Source organism: Equus przewalskii, chromosome 16, assembly GCF_037783145.1.
Source record: "Equus przewalskii isolate Varuska chromosome 16, EquPr2, whole genome shotgun sequence".
NCBI classification, from domain to species: Eukaryota; Metazoa; Chordata; class Mammalia; order Perissodactyla; family Equidae; genus Equus; species Equus przewalskii.
In genome coordinates this window covers 35,897,727-35,922,374 of record NC_091846.1, presented here as the reverse complement: position 1 = coordinate 35,922,374, position 24,648 = coordinate 35,897,727, and the positions used below count along the sequence as shown (strand labels likewise).

At 35.8% G+C, this 24,648-nt stretch overlaps 1 protein-coding gene across 10 annotated transcripts in view; it reads right to left on the bottom strand.

Moving 5' to 3' along the window:
• The window catches only part of TDRD3 (tudor domain containing 3), a 172,265-nt gene that overhangs the window by 49,893 nt on the left and 97,724 nt on the right, over window positions 1-24,648 (bottom strand). For all 10 annotated transcript variants that reach the window (XM_070578875.1, XM_070578873.1, XM_070578874.1 and 7 more), the window contains 3 exons: window positions 21,611-21,751; window positions 17,131-17,287; window positions 16,316-16,441 (listed from right to left, as the gene is read on the bottom strand). In XM_070578875.1, coding sequence (XP_070434976.1) covers window positions 16,316-16,441; window positions 17,131-17,287; window positions 21,611-21,751 — 424 coding nt within the window. The remainder of the gene's footprint in view (window positions 1-16,315; window positions 16,442-17,130; window positions 17,288-21,610; window positions 21,752-24,648) is intronic.

Sequence of the window (24,648 nt, the reverse complement as noted above, 5' to 3'; positions counted from 1 at the left end):
ATAACATAGAGAGAAAAGTCAATGAAAAAAAGTCAGAGGGGGCCAGCCCCATGGCATAGTGGTTAAGTTCAGCATGCTCCACTTCAGCGGCCCAGATTCACGGGTTCAGATTCTGGGTGTGGACTTACACGACTCATCAGCCATGCTGAGGCAGCAACTCATATACAAAACAGAGGGAGACTGGCACAGATGTTAGCTCAGGGCTAATCTTCCTTACCAAAAAAAAAAAAAAAAAAAAGTCAGAGGGCCTAAGGCATAAGATCATTGCTGCTATAAATGAACAAATCATGATGATGGAGAAAATGCAACACACATCAACAGTATAACTGCAAAGATGCCCTTTCTCCAGTCATGCAAAAGGCATGCAAAGTCCAAGCCAGACCTTACAAATGCCAAAAAAAAAAAGTTTGGTTCAGGGAGCACACAAAATTCCTCATATAGTTAAAAGACCAAATGAGCTTATCATTTTACAGATAAGGAAGCTGAGGAAGCTTGACCAAGGTCACTCAACTAGTTGGGGTAGAACCGGCATTAACCGGGTAGTGGGTTCCAGGCCCACTATTAACTTCCCTGCGGCACCTCATCAACGCTGCCATTGTGCTATTAGCATTAAATCACTAATAACTGTGAGTTATTTTCAGCATTTCCTCATGGTACCCAAATTAGGATTACCTTAAAAATATTTTTGCCAGGGTTAAAAAAGCATTATTTGTCCAAAGTGATTCATTAAACGAGAATACATCTGCTTAACTTAGCTGATTTTCCTTTTTTTTCTTCTTTATAAAGAAGGAATATATATTGTAGGAATATGGTTACACCACAAATTTTATACCTAAAATGCCACTGGATTAATTTTAATTTCTCTTTCACCTCTAAAAACTTTAAAGAAAATTCCATAATGTTCTTTTCAGAGGGCTCTTCTAGCTATTTTGGTCTTTTCTCTATCAGTAGCTAATAGTAACTCTAAAACAGAGCTTGGCTTCCTGGTAAGAGAAAAGCCTTGTTCTCAGCATTTTCAGTGTATTATGATCGTATGCATTCATGCCAACACAGTGCCTGAGCAGGTCCCAGCAGTCTTACCTCGGGCTTCTCCTCAGGTCTCTGCTTAGCTTTCTTTTTCTGGGAGGTCCTTCTTCCCCAATCCCACAGACTGAGTCACGCGCCATAGTAACATGCACAACAGCAGCACAGAACAGAACTACCAGAATTTCTCTCCCTTGCTAGACTTTATGACCTCTGAACTGTGTTTTGTTCACCAATATGTATCCCTTCTAGCACAGTATCTGGCACATGGTAAGCCCCAAGTTAATACTGTGGAATGAATAAATGATCATTCACTATTTCCCAGAGTAAATATGCATTGCTTCTATGAAGGAAAAAACAATTTAAAAAAATAAAGCTTATTTGTAATTATTGTCTATTCATACACTGTGGTAGCAAAATCTCTTTTAACCCTTATTTTCTGTGTTTTCCTAACAACTTCAAGAGGAAAAATATTACCTGTCACCCCTCAATGGGTATAATGCTTTTTTCCTCCAACTAAGGAGCATTAAAGCAGGAGATGAGGAGATGCGGATGGTGCCATTGCTTTGCGGAGCCTGTCATGTTCCTTGTAGTTGCCACATCTTACCTGAGTCATCCGAGCTCTTAATCCTAATGCTCTAAATTCTAAACTATAAAGGACCACTCCTTATTTCCTTCTTTCCAACCAACTCTAATACCTAAACACTGCCAGCTACAATGCTGGGTTTCTATAAAACTCCTCTTAACTTGAACTATTTTCATTCCCTAGCATATCCTGGACATAAAATAACAAAAGAATTCTTTAATCAAATGAGCACTGCATGGGGCTGTCCGCTGGGCTGAGTGGTTAAGTTCTCACGCTCTGCTCCGGCGGCCCAGGGTTTCGCCGGTTCGGATCCTGGGCGCGGACATGGCACCACTCGTCAGGCCATCCTGAGGCGGTGTCCCACATGCCACAGCTAGAAGGACCCACAACTAAAAATACACAACTGTGTGCTGGGGGTATTTGGGGAGAAAAAAGCAGGAAAAAAGAAAGATTGGCAACAGTTGCTAGCTCAGGTGCCAATCTTTAAAAAAAAAAAAAAAAAGAGCACTGCAGTCTTACTGTCGTTCCCACACTATGCACGGCCATTAATGCCTTCAGTTCAATTGTACATTGGTGGACTTGGGTAAGTCAAGTGCTCCCTTGTTGATAAACTGGGCACTTATACATGAGGTGCTAAACTTGTGGGTCAAAAACCATTTAGAAATAATAACTGCATGTTATTTTTGCTTTAACTGAAATATTAATGTTTATTGAATAAAACATACTGAAAACATCAACTGAACATACAGAACTATCCTTTATTATCAAACTTATAAAAAGTGAAAGGATGATGTATCAGAACGACTGACACTGTTATACAGGAAGCATCAGTCAAGTGCAAAAATTAAACTTCACTCGTGCGATCTTTTCTTCCAAGCAATTAATATTTTCCAGGATCATGAGTATGATAATTTTAGACTCAATACTATCTTTACAACATGTATTATTGCAAATTTCACACAAAATTATAGCAAAACAAAAATAAGAAGTCTCATCATCTGAAGCCAAAACATGCTAGTGAAACTTAAAGTTACTTTATTTTCCAAGGAAAACAAATGAAAATAAAGAGGATTTTCAAAAAGCATAACCAAAGGAATGTCCATTTATGGGCTAGAATACTATTTTTAAAAAGTCATAGTACCACAGTACAACCCGTTACCTACTGATGTATAAGTGGAATGGCTGAAATTACTGCTAAGTATTCCCTCAACAAGTAAAGCAAAACAAAAACACATCATTAAAGATTACAAAAAGATGGTATTAACTGATTAATACATGAATTCACATTATAAGAGAAGTACAATACCTTCTAATACTCCTATGTCTATATTTAAACCAGTATATGCATAATTTTTTTCACCTCAAAATTCTCAACTGATTTTCTCAATTACATAAATCAAGGCTTTTTATGTGAAATATCTTTAGATATTGTGTATATTCTGTAATGATCACAAACCTCTTTGGCTATGAAAATTTGTCTATCAGCTCAAAATTTATATTCTTTTGTTTCCTCTATAAAAAATTATTTCCTCTATAAATTTATTCTGCATGAATTCTGACTTAGATTACAAAGCATAAGACCAGAGAGTATGTAAGTACATATAAACACAAGTGGTTATAAATGATTACGTTTTCCATGTTATAAAAACAAAACAAAACCTTTTAAAAATATTATGTGATAGGCAAGAAGATAAAGTGCCTATCACCCCAAGCCTACAGCATAACTTTTTCATACTATATTAAATACGTTCGTTCTTACTACTCTCTTCAAAATAATCATTTTCATGTCCACATAACATTCATCTACTGGATATCCTTCAGCTTGTCTTCTAACCTCACCATTTCACCGACACTATTTTTGTCAAGGTCTCCAAATCAGTGCTGTGCTGGAGCCAGCTTGAACATCCTACAAGAACTGATTATTAAACTTTCAGAAAATCTGCAACCTGATTCTTAAACTGTTGATAGCTTGAAATCAGCCATAGTGGAAATATTTAGATGAAAGAAATCAAGAAAAGCAAAAACTGATGGCCTCCCTCTCCCCTGCCCCCGACCTCTTCTTCCCACAGACCTTTGTTAAACATTCATCAGCACCCTACTGATGCTCTATAAACCCAACGGACATTTCCATTCATCCTCTTTCAGTTTCTCTCATACTCCTCCTACTTCTTTGGCAGTTGCTTTCTCAATTTCCCTTGCTGGTTCCTCCACCCCTACCTAGTCTCTAAATCCAACTGCCTGCCTGATATCTCTCCTTGATTTTTAAAACTTAATATATCCTAAAATTAAACGCTTGATTGCTCTTTCCCACCAAAAACTAATAGGTGCTTAGAAATGCAGCATGGTAGAAAGAGTTCTGAGTTGGGAATCAGACAGATAAGGGTTCAAATCCCAGTTCTTTAGTCTTATGGGCAATATGTTTTCTCTTCACGCCTATTTACTTACCTGTCAAATGGAAGTAACAACATACATTTTGCATTTGCAGAAAATTAAATGAATTAATAGTATGCAAAGCACCTACTACAGTTACTAGCATATAGTAGATGCTCAGTAAATGTACCTATCATTTTATTTTATGGTCAATAAATGCTTAAATGAATGGACCACTAACTGAGGAGGAGGACTACAAAAGAACAACAAAATGAAAAAGAGGCACACCTGTGTTCTAATATTCTGAGAAAAGCTATATCCATCTTCTACAGATCTAAGTACCACAGAAAATTAATTATTAATCATAATTGATAGCATGGTTAACAAATCTTAAAAATATGTACACCAAGTAATTTAAGTTCCATACATTTATTTAAACAACTAATCATTGATATGTAAATAATTTAATTAAAAGATTATTTTTAAGGTGGTTGTTATAGCAAAATTTGGAAACAACTTTCAAATTAGTAACATTAATGGAATTATAATCAATTACTATGCAGCCCACCATTAAAAATTATGCTGAACGGAATACATTATTACATGGAAATATAGTTATATTGTTAGGACAAAACAGATTATGTAAGTATGATCTCATAAATAGGAACAAAAACAGAATATGGTGATGAGATCATGGGCTGTTTTCCTTTTCTTTTATTTGTTACCTATATTTTTTATTTTTTCTAAATTTATCAAGTAACACCTATGCAACAGGAAACAATACACTTCTATAGTGCTTGATCAAGAAATTAATTAACCCCAAATCTCAGTTTCTGTTCTTTAAATGTCCTTTTGCTCTAACACATGCTTTAAAAAGCATATTTCGAATTTATGGTAAGCTAATTTTAACCAACTTTCTATATCTTTAAAATTTTTCACTAAAGTTATCCCTAAATCCATATATAATTTTCTATATATAATTATTAAATTCAAACAACTATTAAATTTACATTCATAATTAGGACATTACATGTGCAGCACTGTGGCATATTTTTACTTTCCACCTGGTATTTTGTCTAACATCTTAAATTACCCAGCTTCATTGCCCTAACAAAAGGAAGATGTCAGGTGCTATCCTGTCAGGACGCTTGCAAATCTAGGGACCCCAATGTCATCACAGACCAGAGCATTTCAAGCTCTAGCAAAGGACTAGGATAGTTGTTGTAGTTGTTGGTTCTGGTTTTAATTTCCAATCAGCTGTTGATTGCTACTTTGTAAAATGCAGTAACAAATGCTGAGGCACTGTCAAATTGCTAAAAGAATTTCTGAACACTTACTCTCAATTTCAGTACTTATCTGTACCAGACACTAAGTAGTACTGTTAAGGTAACAAGCCCACAAAACAGAATTGAAAACAATTCAAGTTAAGCTTAAAGCACTATCTAGAAATTTGGGGCAAATTTACACCTAAAAAAGAATGGACTTGGGGCCGGCCCAGAGGCGCAGCAGTGAGGTGCGCACGTTCCACTTCGGCGGCCTGGGGTTCACTGGTTCAGATCCCAGGTGCAGACATGGCACCACTTGGCAAGCCATGCTGTGGTAGGCATCCGACATATAAAGGAGAGGAAGTTGGGCACGGATGTTAGCTCAGGGCCAGTCTTCCACTGCAAAAAGAGGAGGATTGGCAACAGATGTTAGCTCAGGGCTAATCTTCCTCAAACAAAAAAAGAAAGAAAGAAAGAAAAGGAATGGACTTGTAGAAAGGAATCAGTCCAAAAGAAAAAGTCAAGAACTGGGAGGGCCATAGGGATGGGCAGGAATAGATAGAAAGTGACAAGGTAGTGGGTAGATAACTACCACTGTCTGTGTTGTGCTTATGACTACTCATATAGCGACCATTCTTCCCTGGCCTCCAAACAGGCATTGCACCATCAATTTCAATCAATCACTGCAAAGGGCAATGAGGAGTAATGCTGTTTGATGCAATTAGATGTCAATATACACAATAGTCAATACATGGGCGATGCTTTCTCAAGGAAACCCTTTACAAGAACATCTAGCCTCACACTTACATATTCGCTCTGTCTTCTTGACCTTGTTTCCTGCCTTTCCAACTAAGCTATTACCATTATATCAAATTTTCTTCCTGTAGTCTCTATTCTTCAGTCTTCAAAATTCAAGCCATAAATCTATAAGCCAAACTATTTAAACTGACTTGAAACTTGATTAAAAGAAAATAAAAACAAAAAAGACACCTAACAACCATCAAAAGCCTGCAAGTTCATGTGAATTATCCAACAACCATTAATATTATATCTGCTAACATCTAAACAGATTATTTACATCCGAATATTGTGCAGAACTTGAATTATGCAGTACTGTTAACCAAGATAAATGCTACTTCTCACAGAATCCACAGGAAATAGAGTAATGAGAATGCCATAAAAATAGTATATGTAGTATAGTTTGAATTTTATTCTGCCGATGAGAAGAGTCAGTGGAGCAGTGTAAGCAAGGGGGTAATGGGATCAAATTTGTGTTTTGAAAGATCACTGGCCGCAATATGAAGATGAGATGATAAAGTTCTGCAAAGAGTCAGTGTAGGGTTGACGAGGGTCTGAAGCAGGGTAGAGGGGGTCGAGGTGAAGGGATGATAAGTGGAGGATGCTATTGTTGCTGCTATTGCTAATCAAAGATGATGATGACGGTACTGGTGGTACTGGTGGGAGAACTACCATTATATGAAGGCCTATGAGCCAAGCTCTTAGTATTCAGTACTTATATGCATCATCCAATTTGGTCTTCTCAACAATCCTGTAACTTAGGTACTGTTACTATTTCCCCAGTTCCCAATGAAGATATTAAGGTTTAAGAGATTATGTAACTTGCCCAAAGACATACAACTAGCAAATATAAGAGCTGTGAGCTGTTAGTGGTAGAATCAGTTATATTTTACCTGCCCCAGCACCCTGTCCAATTCTCCTCTTCTTTGGGTAATAGAACCCTGTTTTCAGAGGGGAAGTAGAGGTGGGAACTACTTGTTCCCCTTTACATATAATCATGATGGAATCAATTAAGATGTCCTGTGCTCGTCTGACAAAGAAGGGGGCAGATGTAGACATAAGGAGATAGAACGTCTTTTTCTGTCTGATCACCCAGGTATAAGGACCATTCACTTGTTTCTGAAAAATATTTTTTTTTATTACCCCCATTATGAATGGAGATTTGACACCTAAAGCTGTAGTGCTCTTTTCTCCAAGTCTCTTTGGGTTTCTCTTCCGGCCACTCCACACACACCAATGCCAAGTGGGACTCAGTTGAACTTAGGAAATCAATAACTACATGATGAAAAGCATTTATCCTTTCCCAGAAAAATCTGCTTGCAAAATTGAGACGACACTTTGTATCTGCATATCTTTATATGTCATTATGCCACCTTATATGTTTGCCTTATCCTATACTTGGAGCTACCTGGGCCATTCTTTGCTACCATATGAAGACAGTCTGTTAACACACACAAAAAAGCAGAATTCAGAGACAGAGAAAGACTTTCCAGTTATATGAGCCAATAAATTCCTTTTTTGCTAATTTGGATTTCTGTGGCTTCCATCTTCGAGCAAATTAATTTAGAAAATGGTGTCAGAAAATAGGGTGATACAAGTGACAGGACCTAGAATGTAAAACTTGTTTAGTAAAGGAAGGATGCAGAGTAGTGAAAGTCTCCTCATGTCCTAACAGGAAGTTGGCACCCCTCACTGTACAGTTAAACTGTGGCCTGTTGTCTTGGAACTGAGGCCACCTAACTAATGAGGTCAATGTTTTAGAGAACTTGGTATGAAAATATCAGAAGGATGGAAAGCGTTGGTTACTTCTTACTGCCTTTACTAAGTCCTATAAGAAAGAGACAAGCTGGCAAGTTTGAAAGTAGAAAGGACACAGACGCAACTAGCTAAGAGGTGCTCTTCTCAATTATAGCAACAAGCCAAAAAGACTGAGAATCAGATAATCGTGCTTCTTGAGGAACCACATAATTCTACGACCCAAGTAATAAAAGAGGGAAAGTGGGAGACTAGACTGCACCCTAGAAGGGGAAGCTTGATCATCTATGGCCATGTACAATATTTATGAATGTTGGATGATGTTAGTTCCTCCATTTGTTTAATTAAATCTTACCCTTTCCATAAAAATATCTCTATTTGAATTCTGTTCATATTTTTTTTGAAGTGTTTACACTTTATATAATTGGGTCATATTCTCTATTCTACTTTATAAAATTTTGACACAAAATATTTAGAAACAAATAAAACTGATAATACACACTTAATTTACAAAATAAGCTAAATAAACAAGGAGAGAGTAGAGAAGTATGAATTTAAGAGAGTTACTCTGTCCACTTTTCTCACAATGCCCTTAGTTCCCCATTCAGAACAAATTAAGGTTATCCTGGTCTTATTTAGATGTAAAAAGTTAAAACAATAAAGTTACTATCTCAAGGCATCCTTCCCCCCATCTCTGACCAACCCACATATCTTCCATGATAATAGAAAGAATCAAACTTACTCCTTCTGTCCCAAATTGAAACTTAAAATACATATTCACAGTGGGCATTGTTTTAAATGGTAGTTACGTATTATTGCAGTGATATATTGATAAACTTAAGGTAGATAATGACATAAAAAATGACTTTTGGGAGTTGGCCTGATAAGCTAGCCACCAATTACAATATCTAGTCTATAAAACCAGATTCAAAAACCCTCTATATAAGAGCCTTTTGGCATACAACCCTATCACAAACTGATCAATTGAATATTTCCAAGTTGACAGCAAGTCATTACATATCACGTAGGATACTTTAATTAGTGATTCTTCAGGAAAAAATGTAATCTCACCCCATTTTTTTCACTATATCGATAAAAAATGTCAACTAGAACTACATTTGATTCCAACTTAAAGATACAACAAAAAAAAGTTAACACCAAGAGAAAATCTCTAAGAAAAGTACATATGATGACCAAGTACCTATGATGGAAGTTTTTAAAAATCAGCATAAAGAAATGATAGTATCTTCTGTTCTTTTAGAGAAAATTAGATAATATAATGTTAAAGTAAATGTGTCACTAATCTGCATTAAATTTGTTAGAAGCACACTCTTAAGGGATGCATTTCTTTTTTTTCAACAAGCCGGACACACTACATAGAATCTGATACAACATAACAAGTCATTCCAGGCCTAGGCTTACTTGGTTAAAACATGACTTCTAGGGGTACCCAAACTAAACAAAATCCTCATATAGTTTATATGATACAAAACAAGAAAGGTTTGATTATTCAACTAAATTAGAAACAAACATTTAAAAACCCCAAGTTTATATATCACTGAACTATGATTACTTATTTATAATCAACTGAGGACTGTAACAGACCCAAATAATGACATCAATGATATGAACGTAAATAAAATTATAAGATCATAACTCTCTTTACTAGCTATCTATAAGGCATTGAACCAATAAACATTATAGGGACTCTTACCTGCAAAGCTTTCTACATTGTCCTTAGAAAAACGGCCAACATTTTTTCCCATCAATGAAGAGATTATTTTATTTTATTTTATTTTATTTTTTATTTATTTATTTTTTTTAAAGATTGGCAATGGTTGCTAGCTCAGGTGCCAATCTTTTTTATTTTCCTTCCTTCTTTTTCTCCCCAAAGCCCCCCAGTACATAGTTCTATATTTTCATTGTGGGTCCTTCTAGTTGCGGCATGTGGGATGCTGCCTCAGCATGGCCTGATGAGCAGTGCAATGTCCACACCCAGGATCCAAACCGGCAAAACCCTGGGCAGCCAAAGTGGAGCATGCAAACTTAACCACTTGGCCATGGGGGCCGGCCAAAAGAGTTAATTTTAGAACATAAGATTTATGGAATAATGACCAAATTCTGAGGCAAGACCAACGTGGAAATTCAATTTTACAAAAATATATATAGGAAACCCTAAAGGATCCATCGGAAAACTATTACAAATAATGAACAACTACAGCAAAGTTGCAGATACTAAATCAACTCACAAAAATCAGTTGCATTTCTGTACTCAATGAACTTACAGAAAGAGAACTCAAGAATACAATCCCATGTACAATCATAACTAAAAGAATAAAGTACCTAGGAATAAATTTAACAAAGGAGGTGAAGGACTTATACAATGAAAACTATAAGATATTATTGAAAGAGAGAGATAATGACATAAAGAGATGAAGAGATTCCATGCACACGGAATGGAAGAATAAACATAGTTAAAATGTCCATACTTCCCAAGGCAATCTACAGATTCAGTGCAATCCCAATCAGAATGCCAATGACATTCTTCGTGGAAATAGAACAAAGAATCCTAAAATTCATATGGGACAACCAAAGACCCCGAATTGCTAAAGCAATCCTGAGAAAAAAGAACAAAGCTGGAGGCATCACAATCCCTGACTTCAAAACGTACTACAAAGCCATAGTGATCAAAACAGCATGGTACTGGTACAAAAACAGACACACAGATCAATGGAACAGAACTGAAAGCCCAGAATAAAACTGCATATATACAACAACTGATCTTTGACAAACAAATCAAGAACATATAATAGAGAAAACATAGTCTCTTCAATAAGTGGTGTTGGGAAAACTGGACAGCCACATGCAAAAGAATGAAGACAGACCACTATCTCACATCATACACAAAAATAAACTCAAAATGGATCAAAGACTTGGGGCTGGCCCCGTGGCCGAGTGGTTAAGTTCGCGCGCTCCGCTGCAGGCGGCCCAGTGTTTCGTTAGTTCGAATCCTGGGCGCGGACATGGCACTGCTCATCAGACCACGCTGAGGCAGCGTCCCACATGCCACAACTAGAAGAACCCACAACGAAGAATACACAACTATGTACCGGGGGGGCTTTGGGGAGAAAAAGGAAAAAATAAAAAATCTTTAAAAAAAAAAAAAATGGATCAAAGACTTGAAGATGAGTCCTGAAACCATAAAACTCCTGGAAGATAATATAGGCAGTACACTCTTTGACATCGAACTAAAAAGGATCTTTTCAAATACCATGTCTTCTCAGACAAGGGTAACAAAAGAAAAAATAAACAAGTGGGAGTGCATCAGACTAAAGAGTTTCTGCAAGGCGAAAGAAACTAGGATCAAAACAAAAAGACAACCCACCAATTGGGAGCAAATATTTGCAAATCATACATCTGACAAGGGGTTAATTTCCACAATATATAAGGAACTCACACAACTGAACAATAAAAAAACAAACAACCTGATCAAAAAATGGGCAGAGGATATGAACAGACATTTTTCCAAAGAAGATATACAGATGGCCAATAAACACATGAAAAGATGTTCAACATCACTAATCATCAGGGAAATGCAAATCAAAACTACACTAAGATACCATCTTATGCCTGTTAAAATAGCTATAATCATTAAGACTAAACATGATTGTTGGAGAGGGTGTGGAGAGAAGGGAACCCTCATACACTGCTGGTGGGAGTGCAAACTGGAGCAGCCACTATGGAAAACAGTATGGAGACTCCTCAAAAAATTAAAAATAGAACTACCATATGATCCAGCTATCCCACTACTGCCTATCTACCCAAACAACTTGAAATCCACAATCCAAAGTAACAATATGTACCCTTATGTTCATTACAGCACTGTTCACAATAGCCAAGACAGGGAAACAGTCCAAGTGCCCATCAACTAATGATTGGATAAAGAAGATGTGGCATATATATACAATGGAATATTGCTCAGCCATAAAAAAAGACAAAATTATCCCATTTGCAACAACAAATGGAAGGACCTGGAGGGAATTACGCTAAACGAAATAAGCCAGACTGAGAAAGACAAACACCAGGTGATTTCTCATATGTGGAATATAAACAAATACATGGACAAAGAAAACAGTTCAGTGGTTACCAGGGGAGGGGGGCGGGGGGTGGGCACAGGGGGTGAAGGGGAGCACTTTCTGTGGTGACAGACAAGAAGTAATGTACAACTGAAATTTCACAATGATGTAAACTATTACAAATTCAAATTAAAAAAAAGGGAGATGTAACAAAAAAAAACACCCACACATCTATGGGTAGCTAATCTTCGACAAAGGAGCTAAGAACATACAATAGACAAAAGAAAGTCTCTTAAATAAATGGTGTTGGGAAAACTGGACAGCCACATGCAAAAGAATGAAAGTAGACCGTTATCTTTCACCATACACAAAAATTAACTTAAAATGGATTAAAGACTTGCAGGTAAGATGTGAAACCATAAAACTCCTAGAAGGAAATATAGGCAGTACACTCTTTGACATGGAACATAAAAGGATCTTTTCAAATACCATGTCTTCTCACACAAGGGAAACAGAAGAAATAAACAAACGGGACTTTATCAGACTAAAGATCTTCTGCAAGGCAAAGGAAACTAGGAACAAAATGAAAAGACAACCCATCAACTGGAGAAAATATTCACAAATCACATATACGACAAGGGGTTAATCTCCAAAATATATAAAGAACTCATATAATTCAACAACAAAAAAACAAACAACCCGATCAAAAATGGGCAGAGGATCTGAACAGACATTTTTCCAAAGAAGATACACAGATGCCCAACAGGCACATGAAAAGATATTCAACATCACTAATCAGCAGGGAAATGAAAATAAAACCTACACTGAGATACCACCTAACATCCATCAGAATGGCTATAATTAATAAGACAAAAAATAAAAAATGTTGGAGAGGATGTGGAGAAAAGGGAACCCTCATACACTGATGGTGGGAATGCAAACTGGTACAGCCACTATGGAAAATAGTATAGAGATTTCTCAAAAAATTAAAAAGAGAAATAGCATACGCCCCAACTATCCCACTACTGGGTATTTATCCAAAGAACTTGAAATCAACATCCAAAGAGACTTATGCACCCCTATGTTCACTGCAGCATTATTCATAATAGCCAAGACGTGGAAGCAACCCAAGTGCTCAAAAATGGATGAATGGATAAATATGTGGTATATATATACAATGGAATACTGCTCAGCCATAAAAAAAGACAAAATCATCCCATTTGTAACTACATGGATGTACCTTGAGGGTACTATGTTAAGTGAAATAAGCTAGACAGAGAAAGACAAACACCATATGATTTCACTCATAAGTGGAAGATAAACAGACGGACAAAAAGAACAGACTAGTGTTTACCAGAGGAGAAGGTGTTTGGGGGCTTGGCATAAGGGGTAAAAGAGCACATATATATGACAGACAAATAATAATGTACAACTGAAATTTCACAACGTGATAAACTATTACGACTTCAATAAAAAAAATGAAACCAACTAACTGGTCTTTTTTGGGAATAAAACTTTGAAATAAAGGATTAACTATTATTATAGATTATAGTCTATATAATGTCTGATTACTTTATTCAAAATTGCTTTTGCTAAGCCTATATATTTTGTTCAGTGTTGTCTACACTAAGTAAATGATAAAGAATTATAAAAGGTTTACACTAACTAAATGATAACATTCTTTTTAATAAGGATTCCTATGCCCTTTTAGTTTGTGATTTCTTTTGTCTTACAAAGTAGACAGTAAGCTTCTTTGGGGCAAGAGCTCCAAAATCCATTTATTTCCTTGAACATTTTGAATGAGGTATTCTATTTTGTATCCCCACCACCTATCATAGACCTGGTACAAATAAATACTACATAAATTTTGCATTTATAGAAAGAATAATTCCTCATGATACATATAATTGTAGTCTCACTTTAGTCTCAACCTCATTTTCCACCTTGCTGACAGAAACTTTTTTTTGAAAGCATCAAACTTCATTGCTCTCATGCCAAAAAACCCTTTCACGGCTTTACACTGCCGTCTGGATAAAATAAAAACTCCTTGGGACAAACTGCCCTTGTATGCAGCTGCAGCCTACCACTTCTATCTCTGGCCTTCTATCTCTATCTCTCCCATACCCTCCCAGGCACAGGGAACTGGTGTTCTGCTGTCTGCAAGCCTAGATACCCAAAGCTCCCTCTACTTGGACTGCCCTTCCCCTTGGACTGTCTGAATGCCACCTCCTCTAAGAAGCCTTCTACCCATCTCCCATCTTGGTTAGCTGGCCTTCCCACACAGTACTTTTAGGAAAGAAAAAAATTTGCTTCTCTGAGAATAATGGTCATCAAGTAAGCAGAAAACGCTAATGTAATTTGGAGGGGATAATTTCTGGTGTCAGGACGATCACAAGAACGTGTGAATTTGGATAAAATTTAAGAGCCTGTATAAAGATTAGAAATATCTAGTTTCTTGAATTTGGGAATTTATGAAGGTCATAGGTTATATTCTTTGTGAAAATCAAGAGTCTGGAATACTATTACAATGCTTATATTTTTGTCAGATACTATGGACTCCGCTGCATATTAACAACAGTAATGTAAATATAACACATTCTACTAAAACAACATCCAATATTAACAGATGTGTTCATAAATATCTGTCCCCTCACAAGTAAATCTCTCTAATACTGATGCTCAGTTTTGAGTATATTGTTCATGTCATGTATCTCAATTAACTTTGACACCTTTTCCCAGGTGGAACGCGAATATTATTTTGTTTCGTTGGTATAGAATGCATTCTATAAGAAGTGAAACACTATAGCCACACAGGTCACAGTAGAATTACCATTCTCAATCTCATTATGATTTAGGAGACACTTTAAGAATCAAAATCAAATGTAGGGAGACAGAAGAATGAAAGGAAATCAAAGGACTCTGATTGGGATAGTATAGAGGGGGTTTGAGACAAAAATATCCAGAAGTCGGAGACATTTGAAGCAGCAATAGAGATTCTCTGGCTGGCCTTGCCCAAGTGAACAAACATGCTGTGCACTACCTATGGAGAGGGTCATGTGACAATGACCTGAGGACCTCTAGGAGCTGAAAGCACTCCTCAGACAACATGAAGCAAGAAAAGGGGAACTTCAGTCCTACATCCACAAGGAACTGAATTTTGCTAACAACCATGAGCTTGTTAAGAGGTCCTTGAGCCTCAGATAAGACCACAAACCCAGCTGAAATCTTGATTTCCGTATGTGAGACTTTGATCAGAGATTCCAACTAAGCTGTGCCTAGATTCCTAAACCACAGAAACTATGAGACAATATATTTGCATTGTTTTAAGCCACTGACTTTGCAGTAATTTGTTAAACAGCAATAGAACCATGCTTTATAACCAAGAAAATATTGCTCTTACATGTGTCTGCTTACAAATCTCATCCACATCAAACATTTGTTTTTTCAAAGAATACACTGCCTTTTCTATAAAATCTAGCAGATAAGCTTCCATTTTCACGAAATTGGGATACTTCAAATGTTATAAAAAGCACTTTATCTCTGAGCTTTGGTTTGATTCAAAAAATATTAGAAAGAGAAAACTGAATTTAAAAGAGTATTTCCCAGGGCTGGCCCTGTGGTCAAGTACTTAAGTTCATGTGCTCCGCTTCAGCGGCCCAGGGTTTCTCCAGTTCGGATACTGGGCATGGACATGGCACCACTCGTCAGGCCATGCTGAAGCAGTGTCCCAGATAGCACAACCAGAAGGACCTACAATTAGAATATACAACTGTGTACTGGGGGGCTTTGGGGAGAAGAAGAAAAAAAAAGAAGTTTCGCAATAGATGTTAGCTCAGGTGCCAATCTTTAAAAAAAACAAAGCGTAGTCCCCTAACTTTTTGCAATCATATTTTAAAGACTTATTATTTTAGAAAATATTTACCATATTCCATGCTTAAGAAAAAAAAATACACATTTAACATACTTCTCTTTTCAGTATTTACGTTAATCACTAAAATATATCATATTAAGAAATACATCATATTGTGGGAGCATATTCACTCATTGTGTGAGTATTTTCATACAATATGTAATGTATAGAAAAAGACAGGACAGACCAATTTCACAATCAAAATAAGTTGTTATAAGATGTTATAATAATAAGTTTTCCAACATAACAATCTGTTTTCATAGCCAAATCTGTCATCTCAAGTTGGGAGAAAGAATTTGGTGATATTACCCATTACACAGTTACAGGGCAAAATAAACTGTCTTTTAGTATCTTCAGAATGTAACAATTGAAATTTTCTTCTGTGCTTTTGTCAAACAGTAAATTTGTAATCAAATAAATTTATGAACACACAATAGATGTTCATATTGTCAGTTGCTTTATTTAATATTTTTTGTATAATTCCAAATAAAGTTTAGTCTTTTAAAAAGAAATCTACTTTAAGTTAGCCTACCTTCCACACTCAAAGTCCCCATTTTAGACTCCAAGAAATCAAATAATGTACTTGGTGCTGATGGCCTTGCACTTCCCAGTTCCTCTTCATCTTCAGATCTTATTCTCCCCCTGCCTTTTCCTTTACCTTAAGAAAGAAAGCAAGACATGTACATTATACATGCAAAAAAAAAAAAAAAAGGAGAAAGTACACTAAAACAATCAGCAGACACCTTAAGTAGGATTTGGTATATATTTCTCTTCATATTTTTCTGTATATTCTACATCTTTTATAATAAAGTTTTTAAATGATTATATTAACCATAACCTTTAATTCTCTAAATGACCTATCCAGAAATTTGAATTTATTCATGTAAATTATCTTTGAAGGAAAAAAATCATCCTTATAAAATTTTTCTTTAACTTATTTTTTAAAAGAATATAGGATCAGGACTTGAAAAATCACATAATAATTTGACAATGCAACGATTAAAGAATAACACTAAATAAAAGTCATGTTCTTGTCAATTTAAAAAACTTTGCAGACTATTTAGTCATTTATACAAGTGGCACAGTTCCAGAAAGAATTAATAGAACCAGTGACTTTATTTTATATTACAGCAATCCTGCTAAATAAGTTATTATTAGACTCATTTTATATAAAGATGAAGACAATGAGACCTAGAGTGACCTGCACAAGTCTCTGTGGTTCAAAACTGGTGCTCCTTCCACTCACCATAATGGTAAATGAAGTGACAGCCCTCAGAGCAACAAGACCCAGCCTCTGTCGACAACATATACTCAATACCATCTGGCACAATGTTTAATGAATTATACCTCTCAGAGGTGGACCCGTAACAGGTTTCTGTTTATTGCTGTTAAGAAGTACATTCAGTGCTGCTTCTAAGTTGTTGCCATTATCCATAAGAGCTTGCCTTGATGCTTCCTTACTAAAGCCCATTTCTGTTATGTGCTTCAGAGCCTTCTCATCAACCTGTAAGGAATGAATAGAAAAACTATGCTGATGGCCAATAAAGAAAACAAGGCATAAGTTTTCAACTATATACTGTTTTTTAACTAAAAATTAGATCTCACACCTATGGAAAAAATGTCATATTAACATTTCACTTGCTGTTTTTTCATACCGATAGTCAAGGAAGAATTCATACAATACATGAGGGGATGCCCTGAATACTCTCTACTTCACAAGTACCAAATGCAAAACAAAGGAAATTTTATAATATGTTAGAATAAGACTTTTGAAGATAATATAGACATTGAAAACTACTTAATTAAAATTTTTCATGATTGATAGTTACCTATTCTAGAAAGGAAATGTAATTTATACAGCACCTCTCCAAAAGTGGAAAGTATAAAATGAAGCTAACAAAATGGTATCTTCTGAGTAGCTTTTTTTTTTTCCTATTCTCTATTGTTTCAGTATTCTGCTCTATATTCATGAGCAATACTATCTATGATGCTTTGACAGCCTGTACCCCGAATAGGAAAATCTATTTTACAAATCCCAGGACCCAAAATCTCCTTGAAAAATTTAGACCTGAGAAGAATTCAAGAACTGTTTCAGTAACATAAACATATTTCATGAAGAAATTTCTTGAATCATAGGCAGCTGAGGAAGACTTTATGAACTTTTGTACATCTAAGAGTTAAGATGGATAGGCTTGTATACACATGGCATGCATCTTGCAGACAGCCACTCCGATACCTGTGGAGTCGTTGATAAAAGCACAGCACTTTTTGCTAAATTCCGATTGTATCCTTCCAAACACAGAAGCCTTTCTAACCACAGTAGCTAATGTGTTTAGATCAGAATTGACAAGTAAGAGAAAATTTACATCCCTACTGTAGATACGCTAAAGTAAATGGAAAAAAGACTGGATGTCAAAGCTATAATTCATCCTTCTTATTCAAAAACTTATCTGAATATAAAAAATAAACCTTCTAAAACCTCTCCCTTCCCCAATTATCTCCTAAATAAATATCTAATTAAGAATATTGTTCCATACATAGAACTTGACCAAAAACACCATTACTAATCAACTAATACTCAATCTTTGCATAACTTATTCTACCTGTCCTGTTGGCCTGATCTGCAGTTAACGAAACCTCTCAATCAAGGCGTTGGCAGGGCCATGCTCTCTCTGACAGCTTGAGGGGAGAATCTGCCTTGCCTCTGCTAGCTTCTATTTTTTGTTGGCAATCCGTGGCATTCCTTGGCTTGTAGATGCATAACTGCAGACACATGGCCATCTTCTCACCGTGTATCTTCAGGTCATCTTCTCTCTTTATGTGTTTGTCTCTGTATCCAAAGTTCCCCTCTTTATAAGAAGATTAGATTAGGATTGTACTGGATTAGGGCTCACCCTAATGACTTCTTTTAAACTTGATACTTCTATAGAGACCCTCTATCCACATACAGTCACATTTTAAAGCACTGGTGGTTAGAACGTCAACATACCTTGGGCAGGGGGCAACACACAATTCAATATAAAATACCATCTCTTATCAAAAATTATTTTAAGGACCTATCAGCTGACATCCCAATCAAGTCTTCCTTCAACTGTTGAAAATAAAGAACTGAAAACCATCCAACATGCAAAAGAATTTGGTACCTAGTCATTAGAAAAATTCACGTACATTCAAACTTACACCAGCATTTCAAATTGTTCTTTTGATGGTCTCCCTCATTTCTGAATAAGTTTTTCTGGATATAGAATTCTTGGTTAACAGTTTTTTTCTTTTAGTACTTTCAATATATCATCCCACTGCTTTCTTGCCTCCATAGTTTCTGATGAAAAATTGGCTATTCACCTTATTGAGGATCCCTTATACTTGATGAATTGCTTCTCTCTCACTGCTTTCAAGATTTCTCTGTCTTTAGCTTTCAACAACTTGGTTATAACGTGTCTTGGTACGTCTCTCTTTGAGTTTATCCTATTGGGGTTCATTGAGCTTCTTGGATTTGTAGATTTATGATTTCACCAAATTTGGGGATTTGGGGCAATTATTTCTTCAAACACTTTTTCTGTCCCTTTCTCTCTTCTCCTACTGGGACTACCATAACGTGTACGTTGGTATGTTTGATGGTACTCTATACGTTCCTAAGGCTCTATTTTTCTTCATTCGTTTCTCTTTCTGCATCTTAGATTGGGTAACTTCAGTTGTCCTATATTAAAGTTCACTGACTCTTTCTCTTGCCTCCTCCAATGTGATGTTGAACCTGACTAATGAAATTTTTTATTTCAGCTATCGTTATTTTTTTTTTTTGAGGAAGATTAGCCCTGAGCTAACATCTGCCGCCAATCTTCCTCTTTTTGCTGAGGAAGACTGGCCCTGAGCTCACATCTGTGCCATCTTCCACTACTTTATATGTGGGATGTCTGCCACAGACTGGCTTGCCAAGCAGTGCCATGTCCACACCCGGGATCCGAACTAGGGAACCCCAGGCTGCTGAAATGGAATGTGCGCACCCAACCGCTGTGCCACCGGGCCGGCCCTCAGTTACCATACTTTTAAGCTCTGGAAATTCTATTTGGTTTCTTTTTTATAATTTCTATTTTTCTATTTACATTCCCTACTTGTTCATATATTGTTCCCCCAATTTCTTTTAGCTCTTCATCAATGGTTCCCTTCAGATCTTAGAGCATATTTAGGACAGTTAATTTAAAGTCTTTGTTTAGTAAGTCCAATGCCTCAGCTTCCTCAGGGATGATTTCTGTCAATTTCTTTTTTTTCCTATGAATGGGTCATATTTTGCTATTTTTTGGTACGCATTCTAATTTTCTGTTGAGAACTGGAAATTCTGAATACTGTAATGGTGGTAATTTTGGAAATCAGATTCTCCCTTCTCCTCTGGGACTGCTGTTGTTACTTGATGAAGACTGTAGTTGTAAGTTTCTTTAGTGACCTTTCCAGACTTTCTTTGCAAGGATTATATCCCTTGTGGTACGTGATCACTGAAATCTCTGTTCCATTACCTCTGTAGTCAGCCAGTGACCAGCCTCTTTCTTCATCAATCACTATTCTGTACGATGCAAGAGTTTCACTAGGCTCCAGAATTTCAAAATAGTTGCTTCAGACAGTGCTTGTCATTTTAACAGTTGTTTCAGTGGAGGGGCCAATTCCTGGGACTTTCTATTCTGCCATCTTTTTGATATCACTCCTTTCATATATTTTTAATCCTTGCAACAATCCCAAACTGCTGGTCTCTGGTGTGCTAAGGCAAGACATCCCCAGGGAAGTATTCTCAATTTACACAAGTGTAAGAGTATCTTGAGTTTGGGAGCACGTCTTTTTCAGCTCACTGCATCCACTACAACCTGAAAATTCTGACTTTTTTTTTTAAGAATAAGATGATCATATGTTCAAGGAAGAGATTTAGCAGTGGGCATGTGACCTAGTTCTAGTCAATGAGACATAAATGGAATCTGCTGGAGATTTCAGGAAATATTTTCTTATCTGATAAAAGAGGCCCACACCCAGAGAAATGCTCTCTTTTCTTCCTGCCTTTGAGCTTTTTGCAGGAAGATTTAACATGTGGAAAACCCTGTAGCCCAGAGAAGAAAGTCAAGAAATCACAGAGATGCCCACCAGAGCTCTAACATTGTTATACTGCTGAATTTATCAACCTTTGTAACCATTACCTCTAAATAAACCTCCATTATTTAAGCTAATCTTAGTATTCTGTACCCTGTGAACAAAATCACCCAAAGTAATTCAACCTCTAAAGGCAGGGAAAATGAATTCTTGTCAGTTTCCTTGTATCTGAGAACACTGCAACACACCAGGAATATCTTTGACTCTTCCCATTTATCTTAAAAATCCATGTATATTTTACAATTGAGTCCATAATATACATGCACTTATTTCAATATATTTTCCCCAGAGAGCAAAACAAAACAAAACCATTTTAGATAAAATTTGAGAAAAGATGTTGGAAAAGGTAGGGAACAGCAGATAACTGTATGTTTGTGATGCGTCATCTTTTAGAATGCAATTTCCATTGAGCATTGAGTGTTTTCTATTTAATCTGATGGCTTTTTATCACTTGATTCTCAAAGACATTATTCAGAGACTAAAAATTTAAGTAAAATGGAAGTTTTAAGTAAATTATTTTTCAAACAATACAATTTTCCATGAGTTAATTACAATCCTTAATGAAAGCCTTCTTAGAGTTGCAACATATATCCATAATATGCTGAACAAAGCCAGTGCTGGTTGTGAGAAAGAATAAAAAAATTATCCAGGCTATTAAAAGAAGTACACATTAACTTTGTGCTTCGTTCTTTAGCCTTACCAGTTCTCTATAGACACCTTCAGGTTTCCCCTCTGATTTGGTTGACTTTTCTTTCTGTAAAATTTCCCTATTTCGGTTACCAGCAGTATTCATGTTGAGATTACTTCTAGCACCACCACCACCTCCTCCAAATGTCTTGGTCTTTAAATAAGAGAAAGATAAAAAGAGATGTAAATAAATAGCATTTTAAAATAGCTCAAAAACTATGCTATGACTAAAAATATCTAGCAAAAGTAAAGTAGTTAAAAGTTTCTTAATTATGTTTTACAGGAAAAAAATAAAATGTTAACTAATTCTTTTTAAACAAGTGTCTATAAGCCATAATCTCTTCTTCCCACAAGTCCAGGAGAGGCAATAAAAAAAATTACATGATTATAATGTTTAAGTGTCCAAGGCAAATCATCAGAATAAACTTAGGTAGACAAACAATATAGAAGAAAATAAAATAACAGAAGCATTATGGAGATTAGGTGTCAAAAATGATTCTAGAGTAAAATACTTGACTGACATCATGAGACTTGGGTTACAAATCTAGTTCCATGGCAAGGCTATCTTTAGTGAGGCACTAAACCTGTCTAGGAATCAGTTACATTACGTCCATAACCCAGTAATATGATCCTATAATCTTAGAAAGTAAACAAATAATGTAAATTTTAACACTGTATTAAAGCTGTCATTACTAATTTATTTACATTAATTACATAATATGCTATGTCTTACCAACTAGTATAAAAGCTTTGAAGTCCATATTTCTTCTTCCACCTGACTTATTTGAATAATTATCTATGTAATCAAATTTTAAAATTGGATTTGATCTCATTTTAGCTTTATCAAAACTATTGTGAAAAGACTAGATACATAAAGAACATTGGTTTGGAAAGATACAAATTCATAACTGAAAAGCATCCCACAGTTGTTACGTGAACAACATCAAATTAAACATCTGATTATAAAATATCTTTATAGTTCTAACAGATCTAATAAAAAAGGGAGAAGTCAAAACTTGATTTTTATTAGAGATAATGGTCAATATTTTTAAATGTGTTTTAAAATGATCATACTAAAATAACATCCTAGATATAAATTTACATAACATTGGGAAATTATTTTGAATCAGATGAAAATACAAAGAAATAGAAACTGAAAAATAGAATAATGATGTGAGATAAGCATTAATGGACAACATATTAAATATCTTTATTAAGTAGTTGACACACCACAATATTTAAATTTAATTCAAATCAAAATTAAAAATACATCTTCAAAGACCAAAGATTCATTACTGGACTCATTCATTTTTCGGTTTATGTAATCCCAACAAAAAATAGATTGGGAGTGTCTTGATAGTCGTTACTTGTATAACCATAAAGAAAAATCTGAGTTTATATTAATGTGAAGATAAAGTTTATTAGACTGGGAGACAGTGTAGTATAGTTAAGAACATAGACTTTGGAGCTAGACAAGGCTGGGACTAAATATTGGCTCAGCCACTTCCTAGCTCCCACCCACAGGCAAGTCACTTAACATCCACCTTCCATGAGCCTCAGGTTTCTCATCCTTAAAACAGGGAGGAGAAAACCTACCTCACTAGGATGTTGTGAGGATTAAATGATATCGTCAAGATGAAGTGATAAATTCAGTAACTGGCACACGGTAAACACTCATAACAGATGGCAATATTACCGTTTTGCTTAATATATTAGAACATAGTTACTTGAAAAGTCTGGAGCCTGACCTGTTCCAAATTAAATATATTTCCGGAATTTAAATTCCGTTAACTCCAAAAGTGCTTTTTCTTTTGGTGCCAGTGAAATTGCCCCATCTTCTGGATGCATTTCCTTATTATTTTCTTTCCATTTTATGGATTAAGGAATAGGATAAATAGCATTTTCAGAATTGCTTTTCACTGCTTTAAAACAGTTGTTACTCACTAAATATCTAGAAACGTCATAACTTAAACAGTATTCATAAGGAAATTGATGTTGTCCTTTATGAGCCATACCATCTTGTCCACATTATGTGAATTAGGCAACTGTGAGATCATCATGACCACGAAACTCAAGTGGGTCGTTAATGCTGCCTAGCAATCTTACTGTATTTCCCTAGGCCATTCATCCTCCCAGTCTTCCAGACCAGTACTTTATGTGTTCTCCTCACTTTTCCAACCTCCAACATATTCTCCCCCATTATCTGTTGACCTTGCTTATTTATTCCCTTACTAAAAAAACTGAAATAACCATTAAAGAACTTGCACAGCCTTTTACTACATCAACCTACCCACTGATATCTGCACACTTATACTTTATCTTAGCACCATGTGTTTTACCTTACCACTATCTATATTAATGTTAAGAGGAATGTGGAGGAAATGAATGACTTTCCCAACTCTACCTTAATTCTCAGGCCCCGTCTTACATGACTTTTCAATAGCCTTTAATAAATTCAACACTCCTTCCTCCATGATACAATTTCTGCATTCTTTGGTTTTGATCCTATCTTACTGGTCACACTTTAAATAATTCAACTTCTTTCATTCAATCTATAAGGTTGAAATGCTACAGCGTTCATTCCTTACCCTCTTTTCTTCCCTTCAGCACTCATCCCTTTGGTGACCTCATTTGACCTTATGATTTTAAACATCACCAAATGCCGACAACTCTCAAATGCATACATCCATTCCAAAGCTCACCCTTCACCTATTCTCTTCTCTTTCACTGCCTATTAAACATTACCACATGGATATCTGATAGGCACCTCAACATTAATATGTTCAAAACAGAATATCAGATCTCCCTCCTCTCAAACCTGTTCCACCCTAGTCTTCCCTAATTCAAGGTCAACAACTCTACCTGTCAAATTTCTCAGGGCAAAACCCTTGGAGTCATTTATTACACTCTTCTTCTCTCACATTCCAAATTCAACCTCTCAGAAACCCTGATGGCTCTACTTTTAAAATTCCAGAATCCAACCACTTTGCACCACTTAGACATCTTCATTCAAGCTACCATTATTTTCCTCCCCCTGGATTACTTCAATAA